This window comes from Spinacia oleracea, chromosome 1, assembly GCF_020520425.1.
Source record: "Spinacia oleracea cultivar Varoflay chromosome 1, BTI_SOV_V1, whole genome shotgun sequence".
Lineage (NCBI taxonomy): Eukaryota > Viridiplantae > Streptophyta > Magnoliopsida > Caryophyllales > Amaranthaceae > Spinacia > Spinacia oleracea.
Genome location: NC_079487.1, coordinates 118313669 through 118334862, shown reverse-complemented (window position 1 = coordinate 118334862; position 21194 = coordinate 118313669). Strand labels below are relative to the sequence as shown.

At 34.1% G+C, this 21194-nt stretch overlaps 1 protein-coding gene across 2 annotated transcripts; it reads right to left on the bottom strand.

Moving 5' to 3' along the window:
• Positions 1–11: 11 nt before the first annotated feature.
• On the bottom strand, positions 12–12867 carry LOC110783923 (uncharacterized). 2 transcript variants are annotated; one of them, XM_021988309.2, is made up of 9 exons: positions 12574–12866; positions 10810–11637; positions 10247–10728; positions 8196–9926; positions 6541–6643; positions 6380–6469; positions 2596–2661; positions 2387–2482; positions 12–596 (listed from the first exon to the last, which is right to left on the bottom strand). In XM_021988309.2, the coding sequence occupies exons 1-9, from the start codon at positions 12667–12669 to the stop codon at positions 462–464; spliced, it is 3627 nt and encodes a 1208-aa protein (XP_021844001.2). In that variant the 5' UTR covers positions 12670–12866; the 3' UTR covers positions 12–461. The 2 variants fall into 2 exon arrangements, with proteins under 2 accessions (XP_021844001.2, XP_056697654.1); XM_056841676.1 differs by lacking the exons at positions 12–596; positions 2387–2482; positions 2596–2661; positions 6380–6469 and adding an exon at positions 8060–8105 and having other exon boundaries at positions 6538–6643; positions 12574–12867.
• Positions 12868–21194: the final 8327 nt, after the last annotated feature.

Genomic DNA, 21194 nt, shown 5'->3' with positions numbered 1-21194 from the left:
ATTTGAAAAGGTACAAAGGCATCTATTTTTTTTATAGAAGCATATAATGCATTTGGGATATGAATCAATAAAATCTTGACAAATATATTCAATTATTCTTGGTGAATAACCTATTGAGGAATTGACATTTTTTGACTATGACACTAAACAAGAGGCCTACTTCTCTATAGACTAAAACTATGGACAAACAAAAAATGGCTGGCAACTCATGATCAAAAGAATAGGAACCATCTACAACTAACTTACTCTAAGCACATAATTACATACTGTCATATTGCTGCTTCGAGTGTACATCTCACTACCAGCTCAACGCGCCAATTCCCGGTTGTTATGTGAGTCTCCGTAAGAGTGCTTCTTGAAAACCAAGTGAATTGCCTGAAAACTATATACTTATTCAAGTAGCTGCAAGCTTCACAGACGTGTATGTGTGCATAATGGAGCAAGTAGAGCGAGACAACATCCTACAAGTTAGCAACAGCTTTTCCCACACGCTTTTTAGCCTTTGGGAAATCATATCGTTTAACAGATCTTTTAACATTTGGACCTGAGAGCAACTCCAGTGCTTGCTTCATATCAATATCACTTGGAGCCAAGGTCTGCATTCGCGAGAGAAAACAGTATGACTAATCAGTCATTGAAGCATTGTGCCAAAAAGGAGGCTGATTAGAAGCATAATTTAAGAAAAACATATTAACCTAATTTTCTACAGTTTCTGAGATACTCACTCAATGTTGCAGATCGTTTCAGTCACTGGAATTCATTATTATCACATTAAATACCGAGTCAAAGACACTAGCAAAAAAGGGGTGAAAGGAGAACAACCAAAAGCTGCAGAGTACTTGAAGCAAACAAGAAAAAGAAAAACAAGATCCAGCTTAAGAAGCTAGGACAAAGTACAAGTAATTACATCTAGTGGTGGACGAAATAAATCTTTACTTCAAATTACATTTTTAAAAGTAAATATCCTTATCCATACAAGACATTTTTCTTTTGGACTGAATTTAAAAGCAAATATCCTTATCCATTACAACTGCACTTATTGGACCTGATCTAACCTGAAATGAAAAACTCAAAAGTTCAGTACAAAAGAACATTGCCTAAGGCTCTGATGAGCACTTCCAGTCACCCTAAATGACTAAGCGCTAATAATTTAAGTCACCTTAAACAATTTGGAGTATTTGGCAGAGAGGTTAAATAAAATTTAAGGTGTGTTAATGTGTTTATGGACTGAAATTGAGTTGCTATCAAAACAAGCGCCGCAATTTCAGGTGCTGAAACTTTTTATTTCCGTAAAAAAGATCAAGGCATCTATTTCTGAGTTCTAACCATATCTCCCCATTGATCTCTTCACGCGATACACCCACAACTATCGAATACGATCATAACAATCATAAACCTATATTGTGCTTGCCCAGAATGTGACCCTCTATTTGTCATAGATAATTGTTTGATTGAGGAAATTGGGGTACTTGAAATGGGTGTTGGATTTGGTTTCACATCAGAGTTCGATTGGGTTTTATTACAGTCACAAAGTTTTGTTAGATTCATGAGTTAGTGTTTGAGGGTTGGAGTGGAATACCAAAATGTAGAGAACGAGTCTGAGGTGAATAGGTCGGTAATTGGGTATGAAGAGAGAAAGAGGGTGGAAGAACCCCGAGTAACTGCAACTTGAAATGACGTGTTTTTTTTGGGGTGGGGGGTGGTGGGGGGGGGGGGGGGGGGCTTTTTTCAATTTAGGTGCTACCGTATAAATTTCAACTACCTTTTCAGTTTCAGCTCAATGTCAGCATTTCGATTAGTGTGGCCAAACAGAGGATCACAAAAAAAAAATGTAACCATCTAATTGCCTATATCAAATATTCAATGCTCATATGTGGATCTCAACTAGCCTAAACACGGGGTCGAAGTTTTGTTCTCTATACCAAAATTATACTTCATACATACTCAATGCTTTAATACAAGCTTGGATCTTTATGCTTTCTATGACATACCCAAGAAGGAAAATCTTAATTTTCAAAAATGTCAACCAGTATCGCCTGAATTAATTGACCATACAAATATTCAGCAGTTTATAGATTTGGTAAACATCATGAGTCATTAAGAATCATTAAGGAACCATACAGAATTACAGATGTCTTGTGACCAGTGTTACCTGGTTCGCTAGTATGAGATTGGGTACGGGTTCGCAATTCGCTACCTAATTTGCTAAACTAGACCAAGATTATACCATTTTGATGTTGTAATTCGCTTTTTCGGTTCGCGGTTCGTGGGCTGATTGGAGGATTAGGTAACACTGCTTGTGACGTTCCACGACAACAAAAAACAATTCACAACATACAGCAAAAACTATGATGTTCATGGTAGAAATCAACTATCAAAGCCATACCTCTGGCACAGGAGCTATGTTACGTTGATGCGTAATGCTAAATCCTGATTTTGCAATCTTTATTTGTATTGGCAGGCCATCTTCATGATGATTTCCCTGGGAGTTTTTCACAAAATATCAAGTTAAAGGGGCTAAACAGGGTATAAGTCGAAGTGCGTGTAAAAATAAAGCAAAAAAGCAAATGATTTGAAATGAATAGAGAGATATACCAGTGTAATAGGGTAGCGAAGCAAATCAATAGCATCTTCCAGCGTAATTGAGTTCACATCCTTGATCTGAAAAGGATCCCAAATTAGAGACTGTGTAGGAAATTTCTGAATAAAATCAAATAACAAATATGGCATGCAGAACTCTCAATCAGCATTGTAGTAAATCAAAAAAAAAATATTATAGATAAGAAACAAGAAAAAGAATTTTATTGATGGGGAAAAAGAGCTTTGAAGCAAAGAGGAAGGAATCTGACTATCCTCCATTAAAAAAGCAAAAAACAGAGCACACCAATCACATTAAGTATTTGAATATCACATTAAGGCTCGGTTGTCCTCGTATGACGAGGGTTAATAAAGGCTAATAAATCCAGATAAGATGAAATAAGATAAGATAAAGGTAAGATAATATAATATAATATAATATAAGGTCAATAAGTTCAAAGGTTATATTTTACAACTACCAACAAGGTCTATTAAAGTCCAATAGAAGATAAGGGTCAATAATGAAGTACTCCCTCCGTCCCTTAATACTCGCACCTCTTTCCTTTTCGGGTCGTCCCTTAATACTTGCACCGCTTCTATAAATGGAAATTTATACCAACATTATATTATTTCTCACACTTACTTACTAACCCCACCTACACCCCTACTCCCTACAAAAATCATTTAAAAATTCACACCCCCACTCACCACTCTCCACCTATTACACATTTTCCACTAAATATATTAAAAAAAATACCCACTATCAACTAACACCCATTAAATTAATAAGTCAATTCAAATGTCTTCAACTCTGCACCGGTCAAACCGGTGCGAGTATTAAGGGAAAGAGGGAGTATAATATAAGGTAAGGTAAGATTAAGAGCTAATAAGTTCAGATAAGTTAAGAGTCAATGAAATAAGAGCATACTCCCTCCGTCCCAAAATTATAGTCCTGTTTTCTAAATCGGGCGTCCCAACATTATAGTTTTGTTTCTAATTTTGGCTATTAAGGTACTATATTAATTAAAAATGCATTGAAAACCCCACGCATGTACTATATTCTATTTTTCCATGTACTATATTCTCTTTCCCATGTACTTTATTCTACTTTTCCATTCAATTCAATCATCATTTGTACTTTATTCCACTTTTCCATGTACTATATTCCATTTTTCTTAAAATCCGTGTTTTTGGTCAAACGGGACTATAATTTTGGGACGGAGGGAGTACCATTCTCAACGACTTCTTCAGCATAAATTACAATATTACATGGTGATTGTAATGACAAAGGTGGAAATTTCTATACTCAAACTATACAACATTCCAAAAGTGTCACGTTTACCTACTCATGCACTCATGCCACAATGAAAGCAGTAAACATTGTAACAAACTCAATGGAGCATAGACAACTCAGGGTGGGTTTTACTGTTTTAGTATCAGTTTTATCATGTGTACCATGCTTCACAAAATAAATCATCTCTCTTGATACTTGGTAATGCTTTTGTTGTTCTTGCTAGAAGCCTATACTATCCAACCAACATTTATTCTTATTTCCCCCCTTCTTTCAACTTTTGCAATTTATGTCCTCTCCTTTATCCTAACATGGACCTCAGAGTGATGAAAAAAATATTAACTAACAACAAGCATAAGGGAGTGAACACAGGATATACAAACTTTTGACCTGAGGTGAATAGCCTAGGGAGGGATAAACTATATGATCAATAGTAAATTCTCCTTTTACTCCCCTGCAACACACCGGCTTGACCCTCCTACACTTCAGGCGTATACAAGAAGGAAGAAGAGACAGCCAGCGCTACTAGACAAGGTGGAGAAGACACATCAGCTACCAGGTCAGAAGAGAGGAACATCTCCACTTAGTGGAGGCAACCCTTTAAGCCACTTACAGTTTTTGTCTTATCACAGCTATCTTATGTCGTAATACTTTTGGTTTAATGGAATTTGTCTTTTACTAGATTTTTTTAATTAAAAGGGGAGGGAAGGAGAACAGTAGGGCATGTTGATTGTACTAAGGTTCCGTTTGATAAGGCGTAAAATGTTTTCATTGTAAAATGATTCTCCATGGAAAACACTTTTCAAGGGAAAACCCAATTCCAAACTAGTTTTCCTTTGTTTGGTACCTTAAAGGAAAATGGGAGAAGATAGTGAAGATTGAGGGGAAGAAATGAGAGGGAGGTAAGGAGGAAAGAAGGAAAAGTAGTTTCCCGCCTTTTCAAATGGAAAAGGGTTTTCCACCTTTGAGGGAGTCATGAAAAATTGTTTTCCATCTCTTACCCAACCAAACAACGTAAAATGATTGAAAAGGGGGAAATCGTTTTCCATGAAAACGTTTTACGCCCTACCAAAAGGAGCCTAAGTGGAACTGAAGAGATAGAGAACCTCTCGAAAGTTCACAAGCACTTATCTTGTAATTTGCAAGCCTTGACATTACAACCTTCCTTTAATCTGAATTGTGTGAGTATAACTGAGATCATTACATCCCCCACTCTTTTTAATCTACACATTTGTCTTTTGGCACTATTCACATACTCCATTTTGACCAATGTCGGTGATATATACACAAGGAAAACATAGTCATATGGATCTTGTTAGATTCATCTCAATATATAATTTCCACATATCAAATTTTATAACTTTTACTTACCGATAATCTATGTTACTCAGACACGAGTGTCGGTGACGTGTCTGACACGGTGTCGGAGTGTCCGACACTTCGATCCAAATATTTACAGACACTCCGACACGGTCAAAGGAGTGTCTTGACTTATTTTTTAGACACGGCTCCAAAATAAAGTGTCGGAAAAAAAAAGACACTTAATAAAATAATTTTTTTTTCATATTTAGTAAATAAAAAAATAAAGATTAAAATATTAATAAAAGTAAGGTAATAAATTAAAAACAGAAAAAAATACAAAGAATCCAGTATTGGAAAAAGTAACAAATAAAAAAACAGAAAAGAAAATTAAATGACTTTTGGAGTTTAGAGGGAAATGTATCAGGCATTTATTAAAAACGTAAAAAAGAAAAGAAAAGGTGCAAACAGTAAATTTCCTAGAATCCTAGAAAAAGGCAGGTGGATTTGTCCCACTTCCCACCACTAATTTAATAATAAAAAGTTAAAACAATAAATAAAAAAGTGTAAAGTTCCTAGATACCTAGAAAAGCACGTGGGTTTGTCCCACTTTCCACCCCCTAATTTAATTAAAAAAAAAAGGTAAAAAAAAAGAAAAGTAAAAGGTGTAAGTTCCATAAATGACGGGAGAAGGAAGAAGGAACGCCGGAAGCCATGGCTATGGCTGATTCGGAGTAAATTTCAACGAAAATCAAAATTGAATAGTCCATTCCACTCGTTTTTTCTTCTACAATAAAAGCCCTAATAATAATTTTCTTCTCTCTCCTTCCTCGGCCTTCAATTGTTAGAGTTAGGGTTTTGAAATCCCGATTTCGACACTTCTTTTCCGACCCTTTTCCGACACCGGTGTCGACACCTTCCCGGACACGTGTCGAGCGTCGTGTCGCGGGTCGGGTCGTGTCGACACCGACAACCACCGTCCGACGAAGTGTCGGAGTAACATAGCCGATAATTAAAGATATTATGGTCAAAGTGTGTATATTAAAAGAAAACAAAGGTAGTAGTAAACATATCAGTGCTGACTTTGTGCTTAACTTTTTTAAATGTAACTAATATGTGTTGTATATTCCATTTTGATGTCCTTATCTCAAATGAGATAATGAAACACACCATAGGATAATATCAAAGAAAGAGATATTAAAATAAACCAACCTGAGATACAGATGCTCGTTTGGGTAAATCTCCTTTTCTATCTTCACCAAGCTGTACATAACACCCATAAGGGCCGTCCTTCAAAAGGACCTGTAAAAGCATACCACAGTAAGAAAACAAAGAAAGATAAACATATACCAAAACGTTTCCTTGTCCAATACCTTATCGCCGGAAACAGGATGAGTACCCAGAACCTTTGGCCCTTCAAAGTTCAGAGAAGATTGGTCTTTATCCTCTTTTCCGAACATTGTCTTAGCTATAAACCTAACACCAAGATAATGACATTATTCTTCAGGAAATCAAACATGCATCTTTTTCAGCAAAATTTCCTCAAATGCAGCTCCAAATGTCACAATCAAAGTGTAAAGGAGAATATAGTTCAGAACACTTCAAAGTTCTAATCAGGACAAACAGTGAGTATTGTGTTTTTCATGTTTACAAAAAAATAACCACACCAACATTCACCTTTCAACATAGGTCTGCCTACTTAACTTTGTTACAAGGTATTAAAATCTTCATCCCATAAAGCTCAAGTCCAAGAGTACTTAGGAGACACAAGATTGTGCATCTTTATTATACTACAAACTATAAAAGTTGAAAACAACAAAGGGATTTTGACCCAGAGGTGGAAATTTTTGACCGGTCTGCTTAAAAGTTCCTTATAACACCACGGGTAATAATTGAAATTGGTAGTCAGTGTAACTTTTCTGTTATTGGTGTATTTTTACAAAAAAAAAGTTAATGCCTAGATAAAAATTACTTCAAAACTCATTTAAGGGAAAATATCAAGTATTCTAAAACCCTGATTGACAAAAATAGAGTTGTTAACCAGTCGCTCATGCAGTATTTTTCTTTCAATTCTTAAGAAGGCCGGAAAGAGATAAACTTCCACTTTCAATAGACTTTGAGTGCTTTAACTGAAACAGGTAAAAATTCTCTTTACGGGAACATGCCATAGATGACAAAAGAAAATGTTCAGTTGACTACTTACTCCGTTCTTTTTTAGTTGACACAATTTGACTTTTGACACTATTCATATACTCTACTGTGACTATCAATTACTCCCTCCGTCCCTAAAAGATTGCCCTATATTCCTTTTTTGGATGTCTCTATTTATTTGCCCCATACCTTATTTAGTAACTTTTCTCACTTGCTCTCACTCTATCTCTCTCCTCAAGGACTCATCTTACCAACACGTGCACTTTTTACACCCAAAAATTATTAAAGTGAACTTTGCTCTATGGGCAATCTTTTAGGGACGGAGGGAGTATCATTTATACTTAAGAAAAAATATAGTCATGTGGGTCTTGTTATAATTTCTCATTGTATAGATTTATAATATCAACTTTTTATAATTTTTATTCATTGATAACTAAAGATGTTTAATGATTGAAATAATGCATTGGAAAACGTGATAAAATAAATGTCAACTAAAAAGGAAAAGAGGAAGTAGGTTATTAAAGCTTTCAAATTTCAACATTTTAAATTGGTGCATAATTATGAGCTTCGGTTACGTTGACACATAAACAAGTCTTCCACATGTACTCCATATTTGAGTAAGGAACTAAGAATCTCTCAATGGCTATCGGGCATTTTAAACTTACACTAATTATAATATGCAAAATAAAGCTAAGCCAACGGTGTGTCGGTGTCTTATAAAACCACATTATTACAACTTACACAATCGACTGCAGAGACCAAGAAAGTCAAAATTTACGGAGTATATCTGCAATGAAAAATAATTGACCTAATGAAGTTCCAAATACACTAAAGACTATGTAGGCCAATAGATGTGATTAGTTGTGTAAACACTTACTTGCAGTTGGGGTGTTGATCACAACCCATAAAGTACCCTGCACCATATCTGCTAACTTTAAAGATTAGAGCACCCTCCTTACAACTGGGGCATGTTCGGCTCTCTTCAGGAAGCACGGAGAAAAGGAAGCTTTCATAAGTTTTCCCAAGCATCTTTTCTACTTCATGAATGTGAACTTTGCCAGCAAGCTCACAATAAGTACTAAACCTATCCCAATAATCCTTCAGGAGCCCTTTCCATTCAGTTGACCCAGCAGAAACGTTATCAAGCTCATTTTCCATTTCAGCGGTAAAACTATAGTCTGTCACCTCGTTAAAATACTGAGAGAGAAAGGCTGCGACCATACGGCCACGGAATTCAGGATTTAGCACTCGGCTTTTTGCTGTAACATATTTCCTGTCTTGTAAAACCCTCATTATGCTTGCATATGTTGAAGGTCGTCCAATTCCAAGCTCTTCCATCTTTTTCACCAACGATGCCTCAGAGTAGCGAGGCGGAGGCTGAGTATGATGTTGACTTGTTTCCAAATCTACAAGACACAAAGGATCTCCTTGTTTAAGATTACCGAGGATCTTAAATATTTCAGCACGCTCAGAGGGTTCATTGTCACTATCGTTAATAGCCCGAGTCTCCACATCTTCATAAACTGACCTGAACCCAGGGAAATCAATTGCAGTACAAGCAGCTCGGAAAGAAAGGGACCCATCATTATTGTCAATATCAAGCTGTATCTGATCAGCTCTTGCAGCTTCCATTTGACAGGCCATTGTACGGGCCCAAATTAAAGTGTATAACTTTAAGGAGTCTTCATCAAGAGCTCCTGCAAGCATTGATGGTAATCTTCGTATATCTGTGGGTCTAATGGCTTCATGTGCTTCTTGGGCATTCTTCACCTTTTTAAAAAATTTGCGTGGACTACTTACAGCAAACACGGAACCATAACGTTCTCCAACCAAGGAACATATTTCCTTTACAGCATCATCAGATATATGTAAACCATCAGTCCTCATGTATGTTATCAATCCAGCCGCCTCGCCATCTGCAAACTCAATCCCCTCATACAACTTCTGTGCCAGCATCATTGTATAGGAAGCAGAAAAACGTAACTTATTTGCAGCATCTTGCTGAAGGGTTGATGTTATATAGGGAGTGGGAGGATTTTTGTTTACTTTGGTTCTCTTAGCAGCAACGACTTTGAAATTAGACGAGTAAGCCATCTTCTCTATAATCCTTGCTTCGGTCTCTGAGCCAATTGAAAACTGATTCAACTTTTTGGAATCAAACTGAGTCAAATATGAACGAAGAGAAGACTTGTTTGTTGATGTTTCAGCATTTGAAGCACCGAATGTGGCTTCCACACTCCAATACTCTTGTGGTTTAAATTCCTCAATTTCTATTTCTCTATCACATATAAGAGAAAGAGCAGCTGATTGTACTCGTCCAGCAGACCGACAGCCAGGAAGCTTTCTCCATAAAAGAGGGGAAATGTTGAATCCAATCAAATAATCGAGTGCACGTCGAGCAAGATAAGCATGGACCAAGTTAACGTCAATATCTCTTGGAGTCTGCAGAGCAGTTTTTATTGCTGATTCTGTTACTTCATGAAAGACAACCCTGGCAATAGTCATATTATCACGCAAAGCATTCTTTTGCTGCAACATCTCGATGATATGCCAAGCAATAGCCTCTCCTTCTCGATCAGGATCTGACGCAAGAATAAGATTATCAGCTCTGCAATGAGTAAACCAAGATGAGTAGAACCTCTTACAATTTAAAAACAAGTCTTACTCAGATAAGAACCTCAATACACCTGTCAAGAAAAACTAGAAAAGAAACGCAAAATAGATTATAATCTCTAAACACAACAGTTAATGAAAGAAGAGAAGAAAGGTGGCGTATTGAAGTATTTTGGATTTTGGATTTTGCTATAAAAAGTAAAACTACAATAGATAGAATCAAATCACTAGTTGGTCAAAGATCAGTATTAACCCGTTCATTGCACACTATAGAACACATCATTAGGCACAAATTCAATGAGGCCAAGAACATACCCACTAATTGCAACCTTCATACTCTTGAGATGAGTCGCGGCTTTGGATGGAACCTCCCATACCATACTGAAGCCTTCGTCAGGAAGCACGGACCCTGACTTAGCAGGCAAGTCCCTCACATGGCCATAACTCGGTATAACTTCATACATGTCACCAAGGTATTTCTGAATAACCTTTGCCTTAGTGAGGGACTCCACCACCAAAACAGATTTTCCTGTAGGAGGGTACAATGGACTTAACTTGATTGACCTGATCCCATTAACAGTCGGTGGAATTGGTTTCTGAGGTGGTTTTGGGGTAGAAGGTGCCTCCTCCGCCACTTTCTCAGGTTCGTGTAAAGCACCGTCTGTTTTTTTCTCTGAGTCATCTTGTTTCAGAGATCTCCCTTTCTTCCCAGGTTTGGACGGTTTTTTCTTAGGCACGGCTTGAGGTGATCCAGAAAGGTCAGCCTCTTCCTTAGGTATATTAACAACTGAGCTATTCTGAGAAACTGCGGTGTCAGTCAAAAAGATTGGCCTAGCCAACAACTATCTGTCTCATCGAAGAAAACAAAGAATGCTTACCTCAGCAGTCTGTGGTGACAGGAAATTTGGTTTTTTAACTCTTCTAGATCCTTTTGAGGGAACAGCATCAAGATAGGACAGTGTATCAGATGGCTCTTCTTTCTTCTTCTTGTTTCGTGGTCTCTGCTTTGGTTTTGGTTTTGCTTCATTCTCTGACTCTGCTTTACTGCCAACCGGAATTGGAGCGGAGAAAGACTGTGCAGAGTTTGCTTCCTTTTGCACGTCTATGTCCAGCACTTGAATAGAATTTACAGACTTGACATTTTTACGGCCAGATACTCGATGATCAGGAATATTCTTCCTAACCATCTGACTAGGAAAAGTATGCTTTGGACTAACTTCAGTACTCCCTTGAGTGGCAAATGCCTTCACTCGCTTTCGGTGTTTATTGGAAGCAATAGATTTCGGTAAATACCTACCACTTTTTCCATCTTTTACAAGCACAGGGTTGCTAGGGCTTGTACCACTAAGACCAGACTCTGGCATTGCCTTTGTGGAGAGCATCTTCTTAGCTAAAGCTACATATGTAGGTCTAATGCTTTTACTTGAAATACTGAGACTTGAAGTAGAAGGCAAAAGTTGACTTGCAAACCCAATTATTGAAAGAGAACAAATGCTACCTCCCTTCCTTGATTCATCAACAAGTTCTCTGAAACCATTACACCCAAAGTCACACCTGATATATTTTGACTGCTGGGCCATCACCTTACAGGTTCCTCTAACCTTTTTAAACTGTATCACTGGTCCTTTCGTATGTATACCACAACTACTGACAGATGTACATGGAAAATAGGTGGCTGCATAACTCTGTAATGTGTTGTGTCGTGTCTGCACCAAATAATTTCACAGAAACCACAAGATCAGCAAACATATTTATGAAAAAGTAGACAAATTAGGGATGGTGTGACATATGCCAATTTGTAGGTTGCAGCACTATAAGCTACTCCGTAATAGTTTCTACTCCATCCATCAGCCACATTTCCTAATATTGTACTCCAAAATTGGCATGCTCGAAATTCTAATTATAACCCATTTGGAATGAATAAGGAGAGACTGTGGGAGGATAGAACTATATACATTGCAAGTACGCAATTATCTCAAAAGTCAATTTCGCACTTTAAACTAAGTCTCCCTTGCAAAATCAAATCCAAATGGCAGCTCAAAATGACATCATTCCATTAATACAAAACCAAGAATAACCACAATATTGAATTTGCTGATACAAACCACTCTAAAATGTTGTTACAACAAACATTCATACTCATATACAGATGTTTACAGTCTCATATCCCCAATTCTGGTTCCCCCAACATTTGAACACAAATCAAATCAGAAACAATCATTTCATTGTCAATTTGTCACCAATCCTAAACCTAATTTCCAAAACAATTAATTAACGAATGCCGTATAGATAGCCACATAGTTCAATGATGTAGACGGGATTCGACCCAAGTCGTGGGTACAATTTTATTTATCATAAACCTAAAAACCAACAATCCTGCATTTCAATAACAAAATAACCCTCAACCCTCCAACCAATTACAACAATAGCCTAAAATCTAACAATTTGAATAAACCCTGCAATAATAATAATTTTGAAAGAAACCCATAATTAAACAATCCTGCATTTCAATAACAAAATAACCCTCAACCCTCCAACCAATTACAACAATAGCCTAAAATCTAACAATTTGAATAAACCCTACAATAATAACAATTTTGAAAGAAACCAATAATTAAACAAAGTGAAACGTTTCGGTTTACCTTAGCCATGAAAGATGGTCTACAAGACCCAAAAATGGAGGTAGCAGGATTAGAAGAAGTGGCCATTAAACTTAAGTGAAGTCGTTTGAACACCATTAAACTCGATTAATTTAGAATAAAGATTGTAACTTTTATGAGGATGAAGATTGCAGCATCAGAAATGCTGGAATTAAGACATGATTTTTGAAGGGGTTGCAGACTTGCAGGCGTTGGAGTGGAGGGATAGAGATTAGGTGTTTTGGAGGGTTCAGGGTTTAGAAACTTTGACCCCATAAAAATGTATGGGTAGATATGGTGGGAAAATCGCCTATGATATGAAAGTTTTATATGAACTACATAGTAGATTTTAGAGCTCGGGCGATGCACGGATTCTATTAAATTGTTAAGTTAAAATAAAAGTGTAGCATTCGATTTTTTAATTAATAAATAATCTTGAAATCTTATTTTTCATTTGCCAAAATCATTAAATTTCCTACCTGGCGCTCTAATATTGGAATAGTGTTGATTTTGGATTGAATTTTATTTTAGATTAGTGTTTGATTTTGGATTGAATTTTATTTTAGATTAGTGTTTGATTTTGGATTGAAATTTATTTTAGACTAGATTTAAAGCCGATCTATTTTTTATTATTTAAGATATTTTTTATATCTTTGTGTTAAGGTGATAGACATTTTTTTTTCTAGAACTCAAGTCAAACTTTAAATCATTTCCACTAATATCACTCGTTTTAAAGCACCTGATGAAAATGTAATACCCATAACAAATTCCTATTAAGAATATAAACTATCTACAATACATATCTTCAAAAGAATTACACAAATTCAGCTTGATTATGTTTGAAAGGTGTTACTCTTTAAATAATTATTTAAGATAACAAAAAAAAAAAAAGTTTTGCAGAGGTATTTTTTTGGGGAGTGGGGTTGAAGTGGACAATATGGTCATATGCATGAGTTTAATTAGATAAGTGAAAAGGAGGTTCAGTGACTCCAATAAACACAAAATATGCACGTAATCCTATTTTTTATATTCAAAAAACATTTTTATCTTGTTTTAATCCATCCTTATCTTATAAACTCTCATTATTTATCTTAACCCAAACTTATTTTTAATTAAAGATAATTTTATAAAATTGTTTATCTCTTTTACTATTTTATTTTATCATGTACTCATTATTATCATTTTTCAATTAATTTAAAATATAGTAACAATGTTCGAGTTGAAAAGAATTATGATGGGATTGTGCCACTTAAATCATTTTCTGAAAGATCCCTGTAAAGATAAAGCCAAGAGTAAGGAAGTTTGTAAAACCATCGACTTTCACGTGGGCTACAAGATAGAGAAGTTAGTTCACCAAACTGCTCAAACAATCAGGTAATTCGCCTGACAGGTTATTATCCTGCAACTTTATGCGCATACTCAAATGTAATTATATCAGAAATCATTAAGAGAAGTGACGGGGGCACATAATGTCCAGAAGAATTTAATGCATAACTGTTGACCCTAAAGTTTTGATGATGACAAAGCAAACTCCTGACAATTTTAAGTTATGTTGCATAATAGGTTCCGAGATCCTTAAAGGGATAATGCTAAGTTAAGGAGATCCTGAGTTGGATAAACTAAGCAACGTGGAATATAAGCAAGTAATTGATCCATGTCAGACACTACATTGAAGAAATAATCATTAAGCAAGCTTACAAAGGCGAGATCCTTAGGCGAGTTCCTAAGGCGAGATCCTCATATATTATGTGGATCCTCGACGTTCCAGAGAAGGAACAAATTGGGAAGTATTCGAGTGAAGCTTCTAAAGGTGCAACATGAAGACTACAACATATGAGTTTATGTTTTAGGATTTATGTAAGTATTTAATAAAGTTTAAACGTAATTTGGAATGAAAGGGACATAAGTATTTTGGTACGTTTTAAATGAAATATATTAACTGTAATTGTAAAAAAGTTTTAAGTTAGAAAATCTTTTTAATAAATAAAATGAATTTAATTAATAAATGTAAATATAGGATTCTGATTTTATTCTCCTTGTTTCTCAAGCAAAAGATTTTCCATGTTCCTTAAAACTCTCCCACGTATTTCCGTTTAAACGTGAATTTAGTGTTTTGATTTGGTCTCCCCTGTTTCTCTCCAACTATGCCCATGTTAGTGAACAGTAACTGTTAGTGGGTAGTTGAGGAGAACATGGGTACCCAACCCTAGGTAAAACTCTCCTATAAAAGGAAAAGAGTTTTTGCTTTTCAAAACACACAACTGATCTTTGCAAAATATATCTTAAGAGCTTAAACGTTTTAAAAGAGAATCAGTTTTCAAAAGAGTGTCCCTTGAGTTCCTTATTACTTTAAGCTTTATTACGTACTAGAGTTTTATATCATATTGTATTTTGGGTTCAAGGGTTGAGTGATCCTTGAGTGACTTAGAGTTAAGTCACAGAGAGAAGGAGCGACTTAGAGTTAAGTCAAAGAGAAAATGAGCGACTTAGAGTTAAGTCAAAGAGAAAAGGAGCGACTTAGAGTTAAGTCAGAGAGAGAAAGAGTAACACAGTAATCAAAGGGGATTGTTGTGGGGAACTCGTGTTCGGGAGAAACTCGAGTTAAAGAGTTTATTTGTAATAGATTTATTGCATTAATACAAAAGAGTAGTGAGGTTCTTCTTGATTAGGATCAAGAAGGTTCCTCCGTTTTATATCTTTCTCCGCTTATTGTTCTCATTCTCTTTATTGTTTAAATTCCGCAAGAAACTTACCCAAGTTACCAAGAAACAATTCACCCCCCCTCTTGTCAAGTGTTCCTACTGAACTATCAAGAACCTTATTGTTGTTAAAAACACTTAGGTACCGTTTGGTATGTACACGACATGGATGGCTAAAAGAAGTTTCAATTTCTCTATTTTTAAAAAAGAGTACTTCATGATAATAAGTTTATTGATGGTTAATAAATTAGTTTTTTTTGTTAACCAAGCTTAAGAATTGAACAATTTCAAGTACTCCTACCTTGAAACAAAAGACATAACATGAATTGGATAAACCTATACGGCTCTACCTCTACTCCTCTACCTTTCTAATGTTGAAATCCATCAAAATTTCCCTAACTTATACGTGCATCAAATGATCATACCAGAAATGCCAACAAAAACAACAACACCAGAAATCTTCTCGAATCATGAACGTAAAGGGATTTTCAGCAACAAAATTCACCTTAGATGGTAATACAGTAGAACAACGATGTGAAGGACCGCAAAGGGTTGACATATATCACAACTTTTGGCATATACAATTTCATACAACAATAATTTTTATGTGATACTCCGTATACAATTTTAAATTCGCTATGATGAATTAGGAAGAAAATAGAAAATGTATCATATGATCGAATACATCATCTTGTTTAAAATCTCTCATCACCTTCATCCTCCATAGTAGGAAACAACACTAATCACCAATAAAATTCTTTACCGTGGTAATTGAAACAAAATTGTGTGTTTCTTTGTTATTCGTGTCATCCACACACACACACACACACACACACACATATATATATATATATATATATATATATATATATATATATATATATATATATATATATATATATATATATATATACTTCCTCCATTTTTTTTTATTATTGCACCGTTTTTCTTTTTTGGAAGTTGCATATTAATTGCACCATTTCCTTTTTTGGCAAGTTTACCTACAGGAAATGACATTTGTATCCTTATATGGGTGGTGGGGACCAAACCCCACTTGTTCTTTACATAAAAATTTGTACTTAATCACATGGGTATTTTTGTCAATCTCTCACATTTTACCCCCTTTCTTAATTCTTGTGCCCAAGGTAGATGGTGCAATAATAAAAAAAATGGAGGAAGTGTATATATATATATATATATATATATATATATATATATATATATATATATATATATATATATATATATATACAAAAAGGTGAAAAAGTTTGTGAAATCTATCTTTATCATATTAAGTAGTCAATTCTGTCAAGACTCTAATATTATTGGAATCTATCTTTATCATATTAAGTAGTCAATCATGGTAAGACTCTAATGTTATTTATTTAATTAGTTAATAACTTAATTATACGTGATGATGTGGAAATCCTACGTGAACGCTCTAAATGCTCTCCAAAAAACTCCCCTATATATATATATATATATATATATATATATATATATATATATTAGATTAGTGTTTGATTTTGGATTGAATTTTATTTTAGATTTATTGTTTAATTATTAGAGTGTTTAGTAATTAATTAATTGAAATATCTATGTGGCACCTAATTAATTATCTATGTGGCACTCAATTTTTTTAATTCAAAAATAAATTAGAAATCTTATTTTTCATTGGCCGAAACCATTAGTAATCCTATGTGACGCTGTAATAGTTCAGCAAATATGCCTCCTATATATATATATATTCACGTGAGAAGCATAACTTAGGTGAGAAGGGTGAGAAATAACAAGAGCCATTGGATTTAATAATCGACGGTCATGGTTAAATCCTAAAACTAATACGCATATGAGTACATTTCCTAATTTCAATCATCGTCCCTATTGATCTGGCATCTTTTCCTAATTTAAAAACTAATTTTTTTTATCTAGCATCTTCCAATCCTCTTCCCTGTTTAAAGAAATTATTTGAATTACCTTCCCTCTCCATCACCTCCTCTAACCAAACTCCAATCATGGTAATTTTAGTTAGTAGTTTCGAGTTTCTTGATGTACCTTCAATGGGAATTTGATGTACCTGCGACAGTTAGTTGATGTATTTATTTTCAATGTATCTTATATTTATTCTCAATGTATCTCATATTATTTATCAATGTATTTATAATATATTGTTGATGTATCTTGGACTCAACGTATCTTGATCAGCTGTATTTCCAATGAATTCGCAATTTTTACAAACTTGATGATGGAGATGAAAATGGAAGATAGGGAAAGAGGGGTAAAACTTAAGGTATGAGAGAGAGAGAGACCCTGCCAACTGGGTTGAAATAATTGGGGGGCGTTGGTTTGGTCGGTTACAAAGAGAGATTTCTCAATGTATTTTTAGTATACTTTTTAACGCACGCGCGGTGATGGATTGAAGTTACGGTCGTTAGATTCATTAGTTTGTACGGTCAAGATTACTTCTCACCGGATCCCGACCCTATATATATATATATATATATATATATATATATATATATATATATATATATATATATATATATATATATATATATATATATATATACTTCAAAATTATTGCGATGTATTTTATTTATTTATTACGAAGTATATTTGTTTGCTTGAATTTTGTTTTAAAAAATTAAATTTAAATATAATTTAGGAAAAATTGATATTAACAGTCCCAACTATGGCCGATTTGCTTAAAAGGTCACAACTTTTGATTATCACAGAACGGTCCAACTATAGCGAGTCCTTTCCCAAAATGGTCCTTAGTTAATATTAAGTATTATATAACTTAATTAAGACTCGTAACTCTCATGCAATAATCCTATATTTTAATTAAATGATGTTAATGGAATAGTGTGATATGTTTAAATCAACTTAATTAATAGTTTATTAAGCTAAAAGACTATTTTGGGAAAACACACCTCGAAGTTGGGATCGCACTAGGATAATCAAAAGTTGAGACATTTTAAAGTGAAGTGACTATAATTGAGATTGTCAATATCAATTTTTCCTATAATTTATTTGTGACAATATAAAAATGTAGCATAATAAAATACTTGAAAGCAAAAAAATAAATTATCGTTAATAAGGAGTATATTAGGCTGTGATTAAATGTTTGATTGTGACTTTCTTTTTTTATTTTTGACTTTTTGTCTGTTGTGATTAAATTTGATTGACTGACTAATTTTCTTTTATGTCTTGTTATTTTATTTTACCATTAATGTTAGTATAATTGGTAAGTAGTAACTAGACATGTTAACCGCCGCTCCTCTTCTTTTTTTCTCTCCTTTCTCTCTTCCTCTTGCAAAACCCTGATTTTTTAGGGGCTACCACCAACCATTAGGTTGATAGTAAACCCCTCTTTTCTTGTTTTGTTTAGCTTTTGATTTCATGTTCGGAATAAAAAATCTCATTCTCTCCCTATTAATTGGAGAGTCTTTTTACTCATTTATTGGGTTATCTCTACCCATTTATTGGATTTTATCTCTCTCTGATCCTTATGAGAGTTTGGAGCTATGATTTTAATTTCGCAGGAAAAGTTTATTTATTGATGAAGATGTGTGCGACATTACAACAGATGTCAGTCCTGTGTCTACAAGCAATTGAGTCGAATTTAATTCAATCCCAAAGCTACAACAGATTAAAAGACCCCCTCGTTGAAGGTTGTATCAAACTGCAATGTGAAAGAGGATATTCATCATTGTCAAATCTCATACACGACGACCGCGGTTTTGCAATATTAGAATTTTGTTTGATCCAAGTTGTTTTTTATTTGTTAGTTTTGATTTCTATTGTACATGTCGTATGACTTTTTATTAATGAACAAATTTTACCTTCAAAAAAATATAATTGGTAAGTAGTATTAAATTTGATTGACAAATTTCCTTTTATGTCTTTTTAGAGATTGCATGATTCAATCCATAATTTGCATTAGACTTTCTTAATTGGTGATTTACATTAAATAATCGGTTTTAAATAATCAAATTTAATATTTTAAAAAAACATCATCTTTTAAAATTAATTTAATTTGATGATGAAATTATGGAGGATATTTTAGACGATTCTATAGAGGGACACCAAAAGATCATTTACGAAAATGACCTCAAGAGTTCCCTTATAGAATAGAGATACCAGTATTATGCGCGTGTACGGGTTTTTTCTAAATTAAAAAAATTGGTTATAAACGAAAAAATTGAAACAATGATAGTGGATTATTGTGGGGTTTGATGCAAACTCGTTTAGTGGAAGAAAAATTATTTATTATTTATTATTTATTTCAGTAATATTTAGTTTAGTTTAGTTCGGTTCAGCACTAAAGAACATGGCTTAATTGACAAAATTAGAAGTTTGATATTGTAATTGGAAAATATGAAACTTTATTATGTTGTACTGATTTGCCAATTTTTCTTATTTATGAAGGTATAATGGGGATAAATGTCGAAATAATAATAAAAAAACTCAATACGAAAAGATGACTAACATTCAATAACAAATGAAGTATTTTTTTCAAAGTCAATTATTTTTACCTAAAGTCTTATATGTGACAAGTCACACCATTAATTAATGGTGAGACCTATTGTCACTATCTAAGGTTTTCGAATTATGCGACTGAGCGAAATCCAGTTCCACTGTCGACGCCGGCAATCAAACTACTGCACAATAACTTCCATTTTTGATTCAATTTTTGAGGGATAACTTTCAAATGAGGTGGATTTTAAGATCGTCCAAGAATATTAAGATGATATTTTGGGAGATTATTATACTTCGATTCTTGGAAAATTGAGGAATAATGAAGTTATGATGGCGATTTTAATTTATGTCATTGCAAATTAATTCCAAGCTAGCTTGGGACTGTTTGTTTGCTTGAAGAAGTTTCAATCAGACAACAAGTAACCTCACGTATTCGTTGTAAAACAAAAAAAAGAATCTCAAGTATTGTGATTCTGGATACACAAATTCTTATTTATAAGGGGTGTACAATAAATATTGTACACCGAAATCAAAATTAATTCAAAATGCTTAAAAGTTAAAGTTATATATATAAAAGTTATCTATTTTTTAGTGATAATTTTTTTTATTTTAGTAAAACTTATTTCTTCAAAATCACTAATAATGTATAAAATTAATCATTTAACCCTTTAAAATATTTATCTATCAACTTTTTTTACTAATACAAAAGTTAATCAAAACTAGGTTAAAGTTACAAATAAATAGGTAAAAGTTATCCCGGTGTACGATAAATTTATTGTACACCTTGTGCGCGCAAGACCTTTTGTTCTTGATAATCCTTAATATTAAGTGGCGGATCTAGAAATTGTACTAAGTGGGGTCACTATTACAAAATTACTGAGAAATTAACTAAATTAGATACTTTTTAATACAAATTAGTGGAAAAATAACTAAAATTATGCAAAAAAATTTGGCCAAATGGGGTCAAGTGACCCCACTCCCTATACACTAGATCCGCCAATGCTTAATAATATGATCAACAACCCTAAATAGTTCTGATGAATTTAATTTGACCCTTTTTTTTTTTTGCTTGACTGATCTGGTTTTGAGTTCGGTCGATTTTGACATGTTGCGATAGTGAAAGAAGTGTCATTGACTACATGTTTCAGTTTCACCCTAATCCAAAATAGGCTTAAGCAAATGAAAACTCTATGCAACTGAGTTCGAAATTCCCGCCATTTCAAATTCACTCACCCAAAGTCTCCATCAATTTTCTCTCTGTCAAAATCATACAGTCATGTTTGATCGCCGATTCTCCATCTCGACGCGTTCTTGCATAAGAATTGCTAACAAGGTAAGATTTCCTCAAACCCTAGCTCCAAATTAAACAATATGATTCAATTTTTTAATTGCATTCAACTTTGAAATCAAAATTCAAACAATTATATTGCACATAGATACGTA

Coding starts and splice junctions, on each gene's coding strand:
- LOC110783923 (XM_021988309.2), bottom strand. CDS start 12,669: ATGGTGTTCAAACGACTTCACTTAAGTTTAATGGCCACTTCTTCTAAT. Junction 10,729..10,809: donor TGTCACCACAGACTGCTGAG/GTAAGCATTCTT, acceptor GCAGTTTCTCAG/AATAGCTCAGTTGTTAATAT. Junction 6,644..8,195: donor GATCAACACCCCAACTGCAA/GTAAGTGTTTAC, acceptor TCTTGGTGTTAG/GTTTATAGCTAAGACAATGT.